A 12,853-nucleotide genomic window follows, 5' to 3' on the forward strand; every position below is an offset into this window, starting at 1 on the left:
TCAAAAGGTAAGTATTGACTAACCTATTCTCCCCCCTAACCCTAACCATCCCTTAGGGGTGCCTAACCCTAACCTCCCCCCCAGTACCTAACTCTAGCCCCCCTCTAAGTGCCTAAACCTAACCCCCCCTTTACCACCACCTAAAACTAAGTCCCCTGGGGGGGAGGGGCCTAACCCTAACCTCCCCCTGGGGGTGCTTAACCCTAACCCTCCCTTCCCCTAGCCTAAACCTAACCTCCCAGGGGTGTGCCTAACCCTAAGTCCCCCCCCCAGGAACCTAAACCTGGCAGTTAGGTGCTGATAGGATGGTACTTTATCTCTGTTCAATTTATCTTCATCCAAGGCTTACTAAATAGACCCCACAGCCTGTAAATTGAAAGTTATTAGCTGATTTGAATCTCATCCCACATATTCTCTCTCTCTCTCTCTCTCTCTCCTCTCTCTCTCTCTCTCTCTCTCTCTCCTCTCCACACTTATCCCCCCCTCTATCTCTCCCTGATAGATTTCAGCTGGTGTCATGTTATGTGTTCAATTCTTATTTTACCCGCTTTATAGAGTGTTCATATAATATATATATGTGTAGATATGGGGTAACAACTATTTGCAGCATGTCCACGCCATTGGTAATTTTGATTGGGTGGCAGTCTTGAACGGCCTGGAGGTGGCCCAAGTCAGCCGACGTGATAAGTATCTGCTAAACATTGATGCTTAATTGTGGTGAAGTGAATGTGCAATGTAATTTTTTCTCACTGGGTGGTAATTTGAAATCAAGTAAACACTGTTGTGCTTGAATTATTTGGAAACTGCCATCACGATTTTTTACTTTTATGTGGCTATACACATGAGATGTATGGCTTTTAATGCAGCATCCCAGGAGATGGATTATTAATGAGGAGAGTGCAGATATGTGATTTGTTTATATATATATATATATATATATATATATATATATATATATAGTCCAGAGACAGCGGCACTTTATTGTTCCATCATCAGGGTAAAAAAATACAATAACAAAATACTTACTTATACCACTACCACACCAGGAAGTGTTGGATTACGACTTTTAATTAATCTAGCTCGTTATCCATAAAGCCAGTAAAGCCTTGTGGCCCATTGTGTCCACTGATAAGGATCGACCTTGCTTTCATAATGTTAGAACCTATGGCATGATACAGACAGGGTAGGAACCTGCGAGATTTACTGGTTCACGCAGACATTACTGGATTGGTTAACATCGGAACGTCTGGACAAAGCAGGAAATCACCGGGTTGCTATAAATGCAAGAATTGCCTAACATGCAATGATTTAATCACTGGGGCAATGTTTAAACATCCACATTCGGGTAAAATGTTTCATATTAAACGCCCTAACCTGTGACACTAGATTCATAATTTACATAATTGTTTACCCCTGTGGCTTATATTATGTTGGGATGACCACCTGCAAATTTAAAGAAAGAATGGCACTCCACTGCCATTAAAATGGCTCTGTCGGGCAAACCTATGGAGCAACTTGTGACAGTACATTTTAAGGAACATGGACATCAATTGACATCCCTGCAATACAAGATCATGAGTCACATTCCCAGTTTCAATAGGGGCTGTGATCTATCTAGAGTACAGGTTCTCAAACTCGGTCCTCAGGACCCCAAACAGTGCATGTTTTCCAGATCTCACAGAATCACAAGTGAAATAATTAGCTCCACCTGTGGATCTTTTAAATGTGTCAGTGAGTAATGAATACACCTGTGCACCTGCTGGGTGACCTGGAAAACGTGACCTGTGTGGTGTCCTGAGTTTGAGAACCACTGATCTAGAGCTTTAATAAAGCTGGAAGCATCCTGGATATTCCATCTTTATACAATAGCCCCTAGAGGCTTGAATGAACGTATTTCGTGGAACACTAAGTCACCCATTCGTTTTATCATTCTATTTGTTAACTTATCTTAACCTAAGCCTAGAAATGAACACACTGACACATGAAATGCAATTAAAGAGGTCACAGCCATAATTTATTGATCGAATTAGAATTGGTAATAGGTGGCAGGACAAAAGCAGTGCTCCGAGGCCACAGCCTTGCTTGAAACAATAATAAATAAACGGAAGCGGATTCCCGCCCCGCGCAGACTGGCCTGAGGTAGTACCATCCCCCCTTAATTGGCACAGCCTTCGGCCCTTCCCTTGGACAGGGACCAGGTCCCCCCTTATGGGCGGTGACCAACTTGCCGCTCTCAAAGGAAAGATGCTACCCAGTCACTCCTGCGCTAAATAATAGGCCGCCCAGGAGCACTGCTTCCCGCCAGGCTGAACTTCTACCTGTTGGAAGAAAACACAAAAATGCAAAATCCAACGAAACAAAAAAGCATACCAACCAGCTTAGTCGGGTGGGTGGGTGGTTTGAAGAAACTGGAAAAGAGGAAAATGGCTCCTCTTACCAAGGAATATATATGGGTAATTTGTAACCTCCCACAAATCCTATGATAGGCTTATCACATCAACTGACCACTACCTAACCACACCTTACCCAGCCTTAACCCTTAACTAACTAACAAATTTTAAATATCAAACAGGGTGCTTATCTATCCTCAAACTTAATTAAGTATTCGTATGCATTAAGTCACCCATTCGTTTTATCATTCTATTTGTTAACTTATCTTAACCTAAGCCTAGAAATGAACACACTGACACATGAAATGCAATTAAAGAGGTCACAGCCATAATTTATTGATCGAATTAGAATTGGTAATGGGTGGCAGGACAAAAGCAGTGCTCCGAGGCCACAGCCTTGCTTGAAACAATAATAAATAAACGGAAGCGGATTCCCGCCCCGCGCAGACTGGCCTGAGGTAGTACCATCCCCCCTTAATTGGCACAGCCTTCGGCCCTTCCCTTGGACAGGGACCAGGTCCCCCCTTATGGATGGTGACCAACTTGCCGCTCTCAAAGGAAAGATGCTACCCAGTCACTCCTGCGCTAAATAATAGGCCGCCCAGGAGCACTGCTTCCCGCCAAAGCCCGGTTCATAGAACCAGGCCCGCCACCAAACTGTGACCCTCCAATACCTAAAGGAAACTACATAAGTCACTGATAAACAGCTCTAACCCTACTCCCGTTAGGTGTACCCCATCAGGCCTATAGAAGCTCTCCTCTTCGTAACGTAAACGTGGATGCCGTATGACGCGGCCACCCACACTGAGGATAAAACGGCCAACTGCCATATTGACCTTATGACGAACTCCGTCTAATGCCTTACCACCCTGGGGTCCTCGCCAAACTCGCCGTGGAACAATGTCCGACCAAGCAATGCGCACATTGGGCCAACGGTTAACTAGCACTTGCAAGTCGTTCTTAACAGCATGTATTAGCTCGATGCCTTTGCAAGTGCCCAAATCGTTCCCCCCTAAGTGAATGACCACCCAGTCCGGGGCCCCGAACTTATCCTCTGCCGTCCATAAGGCTTCCAGTAGTCGCTTCCAGCGCATACCGCGGAAACCTAACCAACGGACGTCATCTGCACCTAACAAAAGGGGGGCCTGCAAAGCTAAGGGGTGCCGACCAGCCCAAAATATAAATGAGTGTCCTACAAACCACACCCGACCGTTAGCATTCCTGGGTAACCCTGCAAGAAAAGTTACCTAGTCAGAAACTGAATCACAATATAACAAATAAATGCATCTTAAGGAAGGGAAAACAATAGTTGGGTGACCCAGCTGAAGGTGAAAAACATAAAACCTCTTTGAGGGCAAAACTGAAAAGCCCCTCAAACTCCAAAGCGGCAGTAGGCATAAGGCCCCTGGGTTTCCCAACAAACTCGCAAGGAGCGCAGCTACTTAAGCAACTTATCCTCCCTTAAATAAGTTTTATAAGCTGATGACTTCCATCGACCCAACTTTTGTAAGGTGTCGACCGAAGCACCATCAACCGCTGCGCAGGTTGCTGCCCCTATCCTAAATGAATGTGTCCCGAACTGGTCTGTGGGCAGGCCTAAGGCTATAAGGCAATTTTGAAACAGCTTTATGAACTGAAACTTAGATAAAGGTGTAAGATTAACATGTACAAGCCACTGCGCGCCACTTGGAGGGCGAAGAGCATTAAAACGCCGCGCCAAGGCAACTGGGCAGATAACAGCGTCTGAGTGTTCTTTTATAGAAATCCAACGACCCCTGCCAAGTTGGTCAGTCTTGGACCTATGAATTTTACACAATATCAATTCCTTCTTAACTACCACGTGTTTAAACAATAAACCCGATGTCGCGGAACTCTTACTAGAGGCTACAAGCTCGCCGATTCTAAACGCCCCGAAATATGCCAATGAAAAAGCTAAACTAAAAAGGGCCGATTCGTACTCGCCTAAAGCAACCCCTGATACAGCCACAATCAGATCTTTAAGCAAAGCCGGGTCAATTGGTCTACGCGTGTCGCCTATGCTAGGGTGTTCCTTCGCCCACCCCTTCATCGCTTTGGATAGCAGAAACGATTTTGTGGGATCTGCAACGCCATGTAGTTTAGAAAAGTAAGCGATGCCAGACAGCGCCGCAGACATAGCAGCCTTAGAACGACCCCTTTCATGCCAGTTCCAAACAAACTCTGCCATACGGTCGTCAACCGTCTTACCTCCCTCACGTGTGGAAGCCAAGAAACCCTGCCAATTGTCCCAAGCTGCCGTGTAGGTCCTTAACGTGCTAGGGGCCAGAGACTTCATTGCGAGGCCTTTGATGCCGGCACGACAATCTGCCATACATGGGAGGGGCAGTTTAAACCATGAATAGAAGTGTAAGGAGCGAGAGAACGAAACCTGTCCCACTGCAAACGAGATAAGGCGTCTGCTATCTCATTAGACACTCCCGGAACATGCTGCGCCCTAAACTCAATGTTCCTCCGTAAGCAAAGAAGCGTCAAGTGCCTCAACAACTTCAAAGCCAACGGAGACTCCGCCCTCTGATTATTTACTGCCTGAACAACACCCAAATTATCGCACCAAAAAAGGATCCTCCTATTACAAAGCCTGTAAGCCCATAACTCAACTGCCACTACGATGGGGAAAAGTTCTAAGAGCAGTATGTTCTTCGTAAGGCCCAAAACTCCCCAAACTTCTGGCCAAGGCTCCGCGCACCAATCTCCTTCAAAAAGGCGCCGAAACCGATGGAACCGGACGCGTCAGTAAATAACTGGAGCTCTGAATTATCTACTGGGGCCCGGAGCCATATACGAACACCGTTAAACTCGCGCAGGAAAAGCAACCAAACTCGAAGGTCTTCCCTCAAATCTTGGGATATTCGAACGAGGTGATGGGGCTTCTTGATACCCGCCGTGGCTCTTTCGAGCCGCCTACAAAAAACCCGAATGACTCTACAAGTAAAGTTAAGGAGCCCTAGCAACGACTGCATCTGCTTCAGCGAGACTTTCTTTGACAAAACAAACGCTTCAAGCAACTCCCCCAAACGTCGCACCTTTTCAATCGGCAAACGGCATAACCCTAGCACAGTATCTATTTCTATGCCCAAATACGTCAAACGTGTAACCGGACCCTCCGTCTTGTCCCTGGCAACAGGAACGCCTACCACTGTGAACAAGGCCTGCAAGGAAAAAAGCAATTCCTCACAAACCTGGGTATCCGCTGGCCCCACCAACAGAAAATCATCTAGGTAGTGGGTAACCCCCGCTTGCCCTGTGCCCGCCTGTAAGCACCATTGCAAAAAGGAGCTAAAACATTCAAAAAAGGAACACGAGATGGAACATCCCATCGGCAAGCATCTATCTACATAATAGAGTCCCGCAACTCTAAAACCCATGTACTTAAAAGATTCGGGGTGAAGGGGCAACAGCCGAAAAGCCGACTCGATATCCACCTTGGCTAATAACGCCCTTCTCCCAAAACTCTGTACTATATCTAGAGCCTGCTCAAATGATTGGTAAATGACCCGACAATCCGATGGATCTAGCGCGTCGTTGACCGACCCTCCCTCGGGGTAAGAAAGATGCTGTATCAACCTAAACTTACCCGGTTCCTTTTTTGGTACGACCCCTAAAGGCGATATGCACAAACCTTCCAATGGTGGGGACTTAAAAGGGCCGCACATGCGCCCCAACCCTATTTCCGCTTTAATCTTAAGTCGTACTACTTCCGGGTGTAGGCGTGCCGACTTAAAATTTCTTTTAGACACAACCGAGACCTCCCGTGTCACCGGTAAACGAAAACCTTCACTAAACCCATGAAACAAAAAGGCTGCTTCCTCCCTGAGAGGATAACGAGCCAACCAGCTCTTCAACGCCCCTAGGTCCACCGGCGAAGGTGCTTTACCTAACACCGCTCCGCGACTCGTCGGGCTGATCACCTCGATTTGTCCTTCCATCTCCGGTACGCCCGCATTCTTTAGCCGGGTGCCCGCTCCCGCAGAGCATGCATATGTGTCTATACCGACAGCCCGACCCTCTATTACATTGCGCATTATTATATGCGTAGCATTTTCCTCTGCCGGCTCCTGCACCACCTGGGCGGGCCGGAAAGGGCTGTTTACGCACTACCAAGGAATCCGCAGAAGCGCGAGGCAGTTGGTTGACTTCCAGCCACACCTCTACGTCCTTGAAGCCAAACTGAAAATTCGCCTGCCCCTCTTGCTTTTTCCGGAATGTCTCATCATATTTCCGCCAAGCTGTACCCTTGCCTGACGAGTGCATGCCGTGCACCATATGCATATACTTGAGAACATTCATGTACTCAGTCGGGCGTGACTCAAGGTATGAAGCTGCGAAAACGAACATCCCTGCTTCCCAATTCTGGAATGAACGGAAGCTTTCTTCCGTGCCTGCACCAGCTGATTTTGCCCGATCTAAAGCCTTTTTAGCATCCGCTGTAATGGAAAACATGTCCACGAATTTCCCCTTCCTGATCCTTTCCCTAACCTTAGACCTCAAACCCCTAAGAATGGCCGTGTTTGCGCAATGCACCATATCCCCCGTAGAATCTGGGACCTTAGCTGCTGACACTGTGCTGGTCTTTTTGGGACTCCCCCGTTTCCCTTTAATCTTGTGCGCTAAGTATCGCATAAGCTTACGCGGCCTCTCTGATGAACTTGCAGAATCGCTAGAGTCAGTGGAAGATGAGTGTGTGCTGTGCAATGTGGAAACAGCATGCTCACCAGAAACTGCCGTCGAAGGACCAGCCACTTCGTCCAGAGTGTTCGCCAAAAGTCCCTCGTTGCGCGGTGCACCCACCACGACTTGACTCGCCGAAGCCATCTCGCTGTCCGTCCGCTGAATCTCAGCTGCCCGATTGGAATGCTCCCCAACTGCAACCTGAGGACTTGACGTAATCACAGGTGACTCAGACTGCACATCAACTCCCCCCGTGGAAAGGGGGGCATGGGGGGGCGGCAGGGGCGCATGGACAGCTGCAGGTGGCTGAGGGGGAGGGGGGGGCGGGGTGGGAAGGGGGGGTGGGATATGCATGGGCTGGGCATATGCTGCAGAAGTGGCCGGAGGAAGGGCGAAAGGTGGCGGCAGGGCATGGTAATACGGGCCGAACCCTTGCGGAAGGGGGGCGGGCCCAGGGGTTAACGCAGGGAGGGCGTACTGGAACATAGTGGGGGGGAGGGCCTGGTGGAGCCCGATGGGGGCAGAAAAGTAAGGTGCTGCATTTGAAAAATGGGGTGGGCCGTAGGGGCCGGTGAAATATGGTGACCAGCTGGGCTGCTGCGCTGGTAAAGGGTTGAATGCAAGGGGGGGTTGCTGCATGTTGTAACCGCCACCCATAGGTGCGGGGGTGGCGATGGGTAATAACAAGCTGGGGGGGGCACTTAGGGTACCAGTCCTGATGGACCCTGCAACTGATGCCACGCTGCAGGGGGAACCCTGGTGGCTGAATAATAGAGGTGAGGGCTGAGGAGGAGGGGGCCCCCTCGCTCCAGGGGTAGAGGGGGCTGAAGGGGGGGATGCCGAAATGCATAGGGCCCCCTGTGCTGGATCCTGGCTTAAAATGGCCGCCGCGACCCTGTGGGCGGGGCCAACTGAGGGCGCAGGGCGCGGGCTGGCCGAGGCAAGTGTGGGGAGAGGCGCTGGGCTACGGCCGCCCGTGCTGCTCGCGGCGCCGCCGGAGAGCCAGGCGGCCATCAATTGCGGAGAGGCAGCGGGGGAGGTGAGGGAGCGGGAGCCGGCGGGGGGTGCCCGCGCGGGAACGCGGGCGGGCACATGCTCGCGGCCTGCAGCGTGGTGCGGCCCGCGTCTGGATGGAGGGGGAGCCGCAGATGTAAGGGGCCTGGAAGCCTCCATCAATCGGCGGGGGGGGGGGGCGCTGAGCGGCGGGGTCTGGGCATTATGAAACAGGAATGAGGGGGGGGGGCAGTAAAACCAGAGGACAGAGGGAGGGGGGGGGTGGAAACAGCAGGTGGATGGGATGTTAAACACAAAAAAGGGGGGGGCTGGATAGAAGGAGCTGGAAGGAAAGGGGTGAGAGAAAGATGAGAATAAAAGAGATAGGTAGGATGTGAAATAAAAGAGAAAGAATTTAGACCAAGATATACAGCTATGCAGATACTATATGGAATACTTAGCCAGCCTGGTTTGAAGAAACTGGAAAAGAGGAAAATGGCTCCTCTTACCAAGGAATATATATGGGTAATTTGTAACCTCCCACAAATCCTATGATAGGGTTATCACATCAACTGACCACTACCTAACCACACCTTACCCAGCCTTAACCCTTAACTAACTAACAAATTTTAAATATCAAACAGGGTGCTTATCTATCCTCAAACTTAATTAAGTATTCGTATGCATTTAAATATAATCTTGCATCTTTTGTTGGCACATCAGTATCTTGCAATATACTATTAATGTCACTATTTGTATTTCTATGTATATGTGCAGTTTCTAGTGTAGTCTTTTTTAGAGCCATTTATTATTGCCTAACATCATTTCTCTTTATAGTACAGTATGTTAGGGCGTGCATTAGTTTTATCATTGAGTATCCTTAAACAAGGTTTAATTTACAATTTTATCTTTATTAATATAGGTTATATAGTTAATATACATAGTTTTTCTTCTGAGATTATTTGTATATTCACTTTGGCCCTCATTCAGAGCCGCTCGTTAACAGCAGTACGCTCGTTGCGTTCCGATGTTGAGAAACCGCGCATGCGTCGGTGTAACACTGCGCATGTGCGTACGGCAGATTGCGAGCTTTTTTTGTCTCGTTCGTCAAATAGCGTACAGGAAGTGACATGTCAAATGTGATTGACAGAAGACGGCGTTTTTGGGCGGTGATGGGGGTGGAGATGGAAAAACGCAGGCGTGGCGAGGCGTTTTTGGGGCGCACATACATTATCACATGCGAACGTCAAATGTGTTTGTACCAACTCATACGTCACTGGATGATCCTCTTTCCGTTCAAAATGCTCGCACAGCTTAGGGTCTGGATTACTCGACCACATTGGCGATGGCCTTCTCCTCCGTCCCGGCACTCCACGATGTTGCATCGATTAATCACGGCTTGTCAGAAAATCAATTAGTGTTGTATTGAAAACCGGCTTGGAATGTGTTTTCAAATCAGTTTTTTGGGTTAGCACAAAACCGTACGCAGGTGGAAATCATAGCTGCTAATTTCAGGATTACACAATCAATTAGCGTACATTTGTGGGGGGGGTTTTTTGGGTTGATATTTGGTTTTTGGCCTATTGAAACAATAATGTCATCATGTTTGTGTCTTTTTGGCCATTTTGCTTTTGGCTGGTGAATTTGCATCCTTATGTAAATTTAAAAACGTTCCTTAAAGAGCCCTTTTTTTTTTTCAGGTAAAATGTTGGTGGTGCGCGTTTTTGTCTTGTGGGCCAGGATTAAATGTAAACCATTTCTTCAATAATGTCAGAATACAATGTCGTACATTTTTTTCACATTTATTGGGAAATAAAAACAATTTCATGCACATTTTTTCACCAAACTTTTTTTGCAGTGTTCATTCCAACAATTTTAATAATTGTGCAAACATAAAAGTTATGGAAACGTAAAGCTAAAAATTAAAAACAATTCACAAGAAAGGAGAGGGAAGTTTTGGCCAGAAAGGAATATGGGGCAAGCACAGAAGGAGTGTGGGAAAAGTAGCCAGTGCTGTCAACGTTTTTTCCCCCGTTTGGCAGGGGGAGGGAGGGCATCAGACCGGGTCCGGGATGTCATCGGGCTGGCCTGTCCAGAGGCAGATGTTGTGGCCTCTGGACTAGGCACAGGGCTAGGCACATTTGGAGGATTGGCTGATGTTGTGCCAGAGGTGGAGGATCCTGATGTTCCGGCAGGAAGGGAGGTCGGCTCCACCATGTGCTGGTGAACGAGCTGCTCCAGGGCATTGGCGATGCGGTTGTTGGCCCTGGTATTTTCCGCCAGGGCCTGACCAATGGTCACGTTGGCCACAGCATTTTGCTCCAGGGCCTCAGCCACCCGTACCAGACTGGCGTCCATCCTCTGCAGAATCTCCGTATGGAAATCCGATTTAAAATTGAGTTCTGTGAGGAGGGACACTGCCTGCGAGGGGGATTGCCCAGGACTGGCTTCTGCAGGGTCCTCAGCCGGATGTACTGGTTCCTCCCCTGCAGAGCCTGCAGAAATTCTGCGGCCAAGGCTCCCTTCTGGAGCAGACTCATCCGCCTGTGTCTCTGTTGGAAAAATGAGAAAAGAGTCACATTAGAATCTACATATTGGCACATTAACATTTCAGAGTTGGTGACATCACAATATTTACCTTGGACAACATGAGGAGCCGCAAAGTCTGGCGTGTCCGTATCCATGTTGGACACGCCAAGCACCTCCACAGCCTGCACACACCCCTGTGCCAGCTCTTCTAAATCATTCAACTCCAATGACACAGGGGTGGGACCCCCACCTGTCCCCCTTGCATGCCTAGCCCTGTCAGCCATTTTTTGTTTCAGGCGATATTTGAAGTCTTGACATCTGTGGGTGAAAAAGTTGCCATTATTCCTGCATTCTTTCACCCAGTTTTTTTGGGTGGTCAAGTGTTTACTTACCGCCATTTGACATCCCGGGCTAGACGGACAAAATCACCCACCCTATTGACAGCAACGGCTACCTCCTCACACATTCTCCACTTCTGGCTTGCACTCATATTCCTGTCTGCCTGTGGCAGGATGTCCACACATTTCTGAACCAAAACCTCCATCTCCTTTCTTGTGAATTGTGGCTGCCTTTTCTTTTTGCCAGCTTTGGCCAGAATACTGGGCCCAGCAGCCTCTTCCATGTCATCCTCCTCACCTATTTGTTTAAATGTTGAGAATTGTAAGCTTCACAACTTGCACTATATTATGTTTCAAATTAATCATTGTTTACAAATGCCTGAAATACTTACCGCCAGACTGTTGCCCATTGTTTCCCTGGTCTGTAGCCATGTCTTAGCTCCAAACAAGAAATATACCAGAACTTTTATATTGGCTCGTGACGTATTTATTCTTGCGTCCTTATTATTCGGCCGCATCATTGATTGTGCGTTCCTATGATCCCTCCTTAATTTGTGCGGGAAACTAAACACTATTTATGGCTTGGGGCGTCTCGAGTCGAGGTGGCGTTTGTTGATTGTTGGAGGTTACGTTGGTCGGAGTTGATTGTTGGCGGGTTTGGGATTTGGCGTTGGTGGGAGTTGTTTTTGTTTGCTATTTTTCTTTAAATTTTTTCCGTTCGCTTTTTTTCTGGTGGTTTTTTTTTTGGCGTTTATTTATTTGGTAAGTTTTTGGCAGTCTAACTTTTGATCAATTTGTGTCTCCTTCTTTTCCTGAATTTTGGCTCGTTAATTTATCCAAATTTCACCTTTGTTAGGTTTTTTTTGGCTCTGCCCCAACGACCTTTTGATCCGGAGACTTATATATTATCTATTGGTAAGTTTATTTTTTCACTTGGTTATTAAATGTTCATGTTTGTATTTACGCAACTTTGTTTGACCTTACACTTGTAACCTTTGTTTTTATTAGTCCGAAATGTTTCAAATAATTCGTGTTTTTCTATCTGCGTATTTTTGTACTTGTATTTTCGAACTAATTAGCGCATTTTTAACTGTTTCTATTGTGACTGGTATTTGCGAACTAATTAGCGCATTTTTAACTGTTTGTATTGTGACTGGTATTTGCGAACTAATTAGCGCATTTTTAACTGTTTCTATTGTGACTGGTATTTGCGAACTAATTAGCGCATTTTTAACTGTATTGTGACTGGTATTTGCGAACTAATTAGCGCATTTTTAACTGTTTCTATTGTGACTGGTATTTTGAACTAATTAGTGCATTTTTAACTGTTTCTATTGTGACTGGTATTTGCAAACTAATTAGCGCATTTTTAACTGTTTCTATTGTGACTGGTATTTGCGAACTAATTAGCGCATTTTTAAATGCTTATTTAGACCCGTTAAATTGGTTGTGTTTTCCCTTTAGCATTTGTTGATTACATTTGGGCCCAATTTGAGGTAGTCTGCGCAATGTCATTTTGCTATTTGGGCAAATGTGTGTTTCTCCCCTTTTATGTTTTGTCTTGCACCCAATTTTGATTCCTAAATGCCCAGCCTAAATTGTTGCATTTTTATATTGTGATTATTTACAGTTTGGCCCAATCATGACAATACCCCGGCATGTAAGCATCAATGGATTGTATCATCAAGCTAAGTAAAAATCTTTTTTTTGGGGGGGGAAAAAAGCCTTACATTCAAATCTTGCCATTTCAGGTTGATCTGGGTTGGATTGTTCTGGCCATGCTCCCGGAAGTCGACCAACCTCAATCTCATCCCAGGCGTAGGCATCGTAGGCGTGCAAGGCTCCAGATATATCGAACACGTGTCACCCTTTTTGGAATGCCCGATGATGAGGTGT

The 12,853-nt window shown here is 47.1% G+C and overlaps 1 protein-coding gene across 1 annotated transcript; it reads right to left on the minus strand.

Annotated features, from left to right (window-relative positions):
* Positions 1-3,392: 3,392 nt before the first annotated feature.
* LOC148532164 (uncharacterized) lies at positions 3,393-4,756 on the minus strand. Its single transcript, XM_088468223.1, has one exon. It carries the CDS (start codon positions 4,738-4,740, stop codon positions 3,829-3,831), a length of 912 nt encoding a protein of 303 aa, XP_088324349.1. The 5' UTR covers positions 4,741-4,756; the 3' UTR covers positions 3,393-3,828.
* Positions 4,757-12,853: the final 8,097 nt, after the last annotated feature.

This window comes from Taudactylus pleione, unplaced genomic scaffold (assembly GCF_031769625.1).
Source record: "Taudactylus pleione unplaced genomic scaffold, aTauple2 ptg000082l, whole genome shotgun sequence".
Lineage (NCBI taxonomy): Eukaryota > Metazoa > Chordata > Amphibia > Anura > Myobatrachidae > Taudactylus > Taudactylus pleione.

Excerpts from the sequence above, each read along its gene's own strand:
- LOC148532164 (XM_088468223.1), bottom strand. The coding sequence starts at position 4,740 with ATGGCAGATTGTCGTGCCGGCATCAAAGGCCTCGCAATGAAGTCTCTG.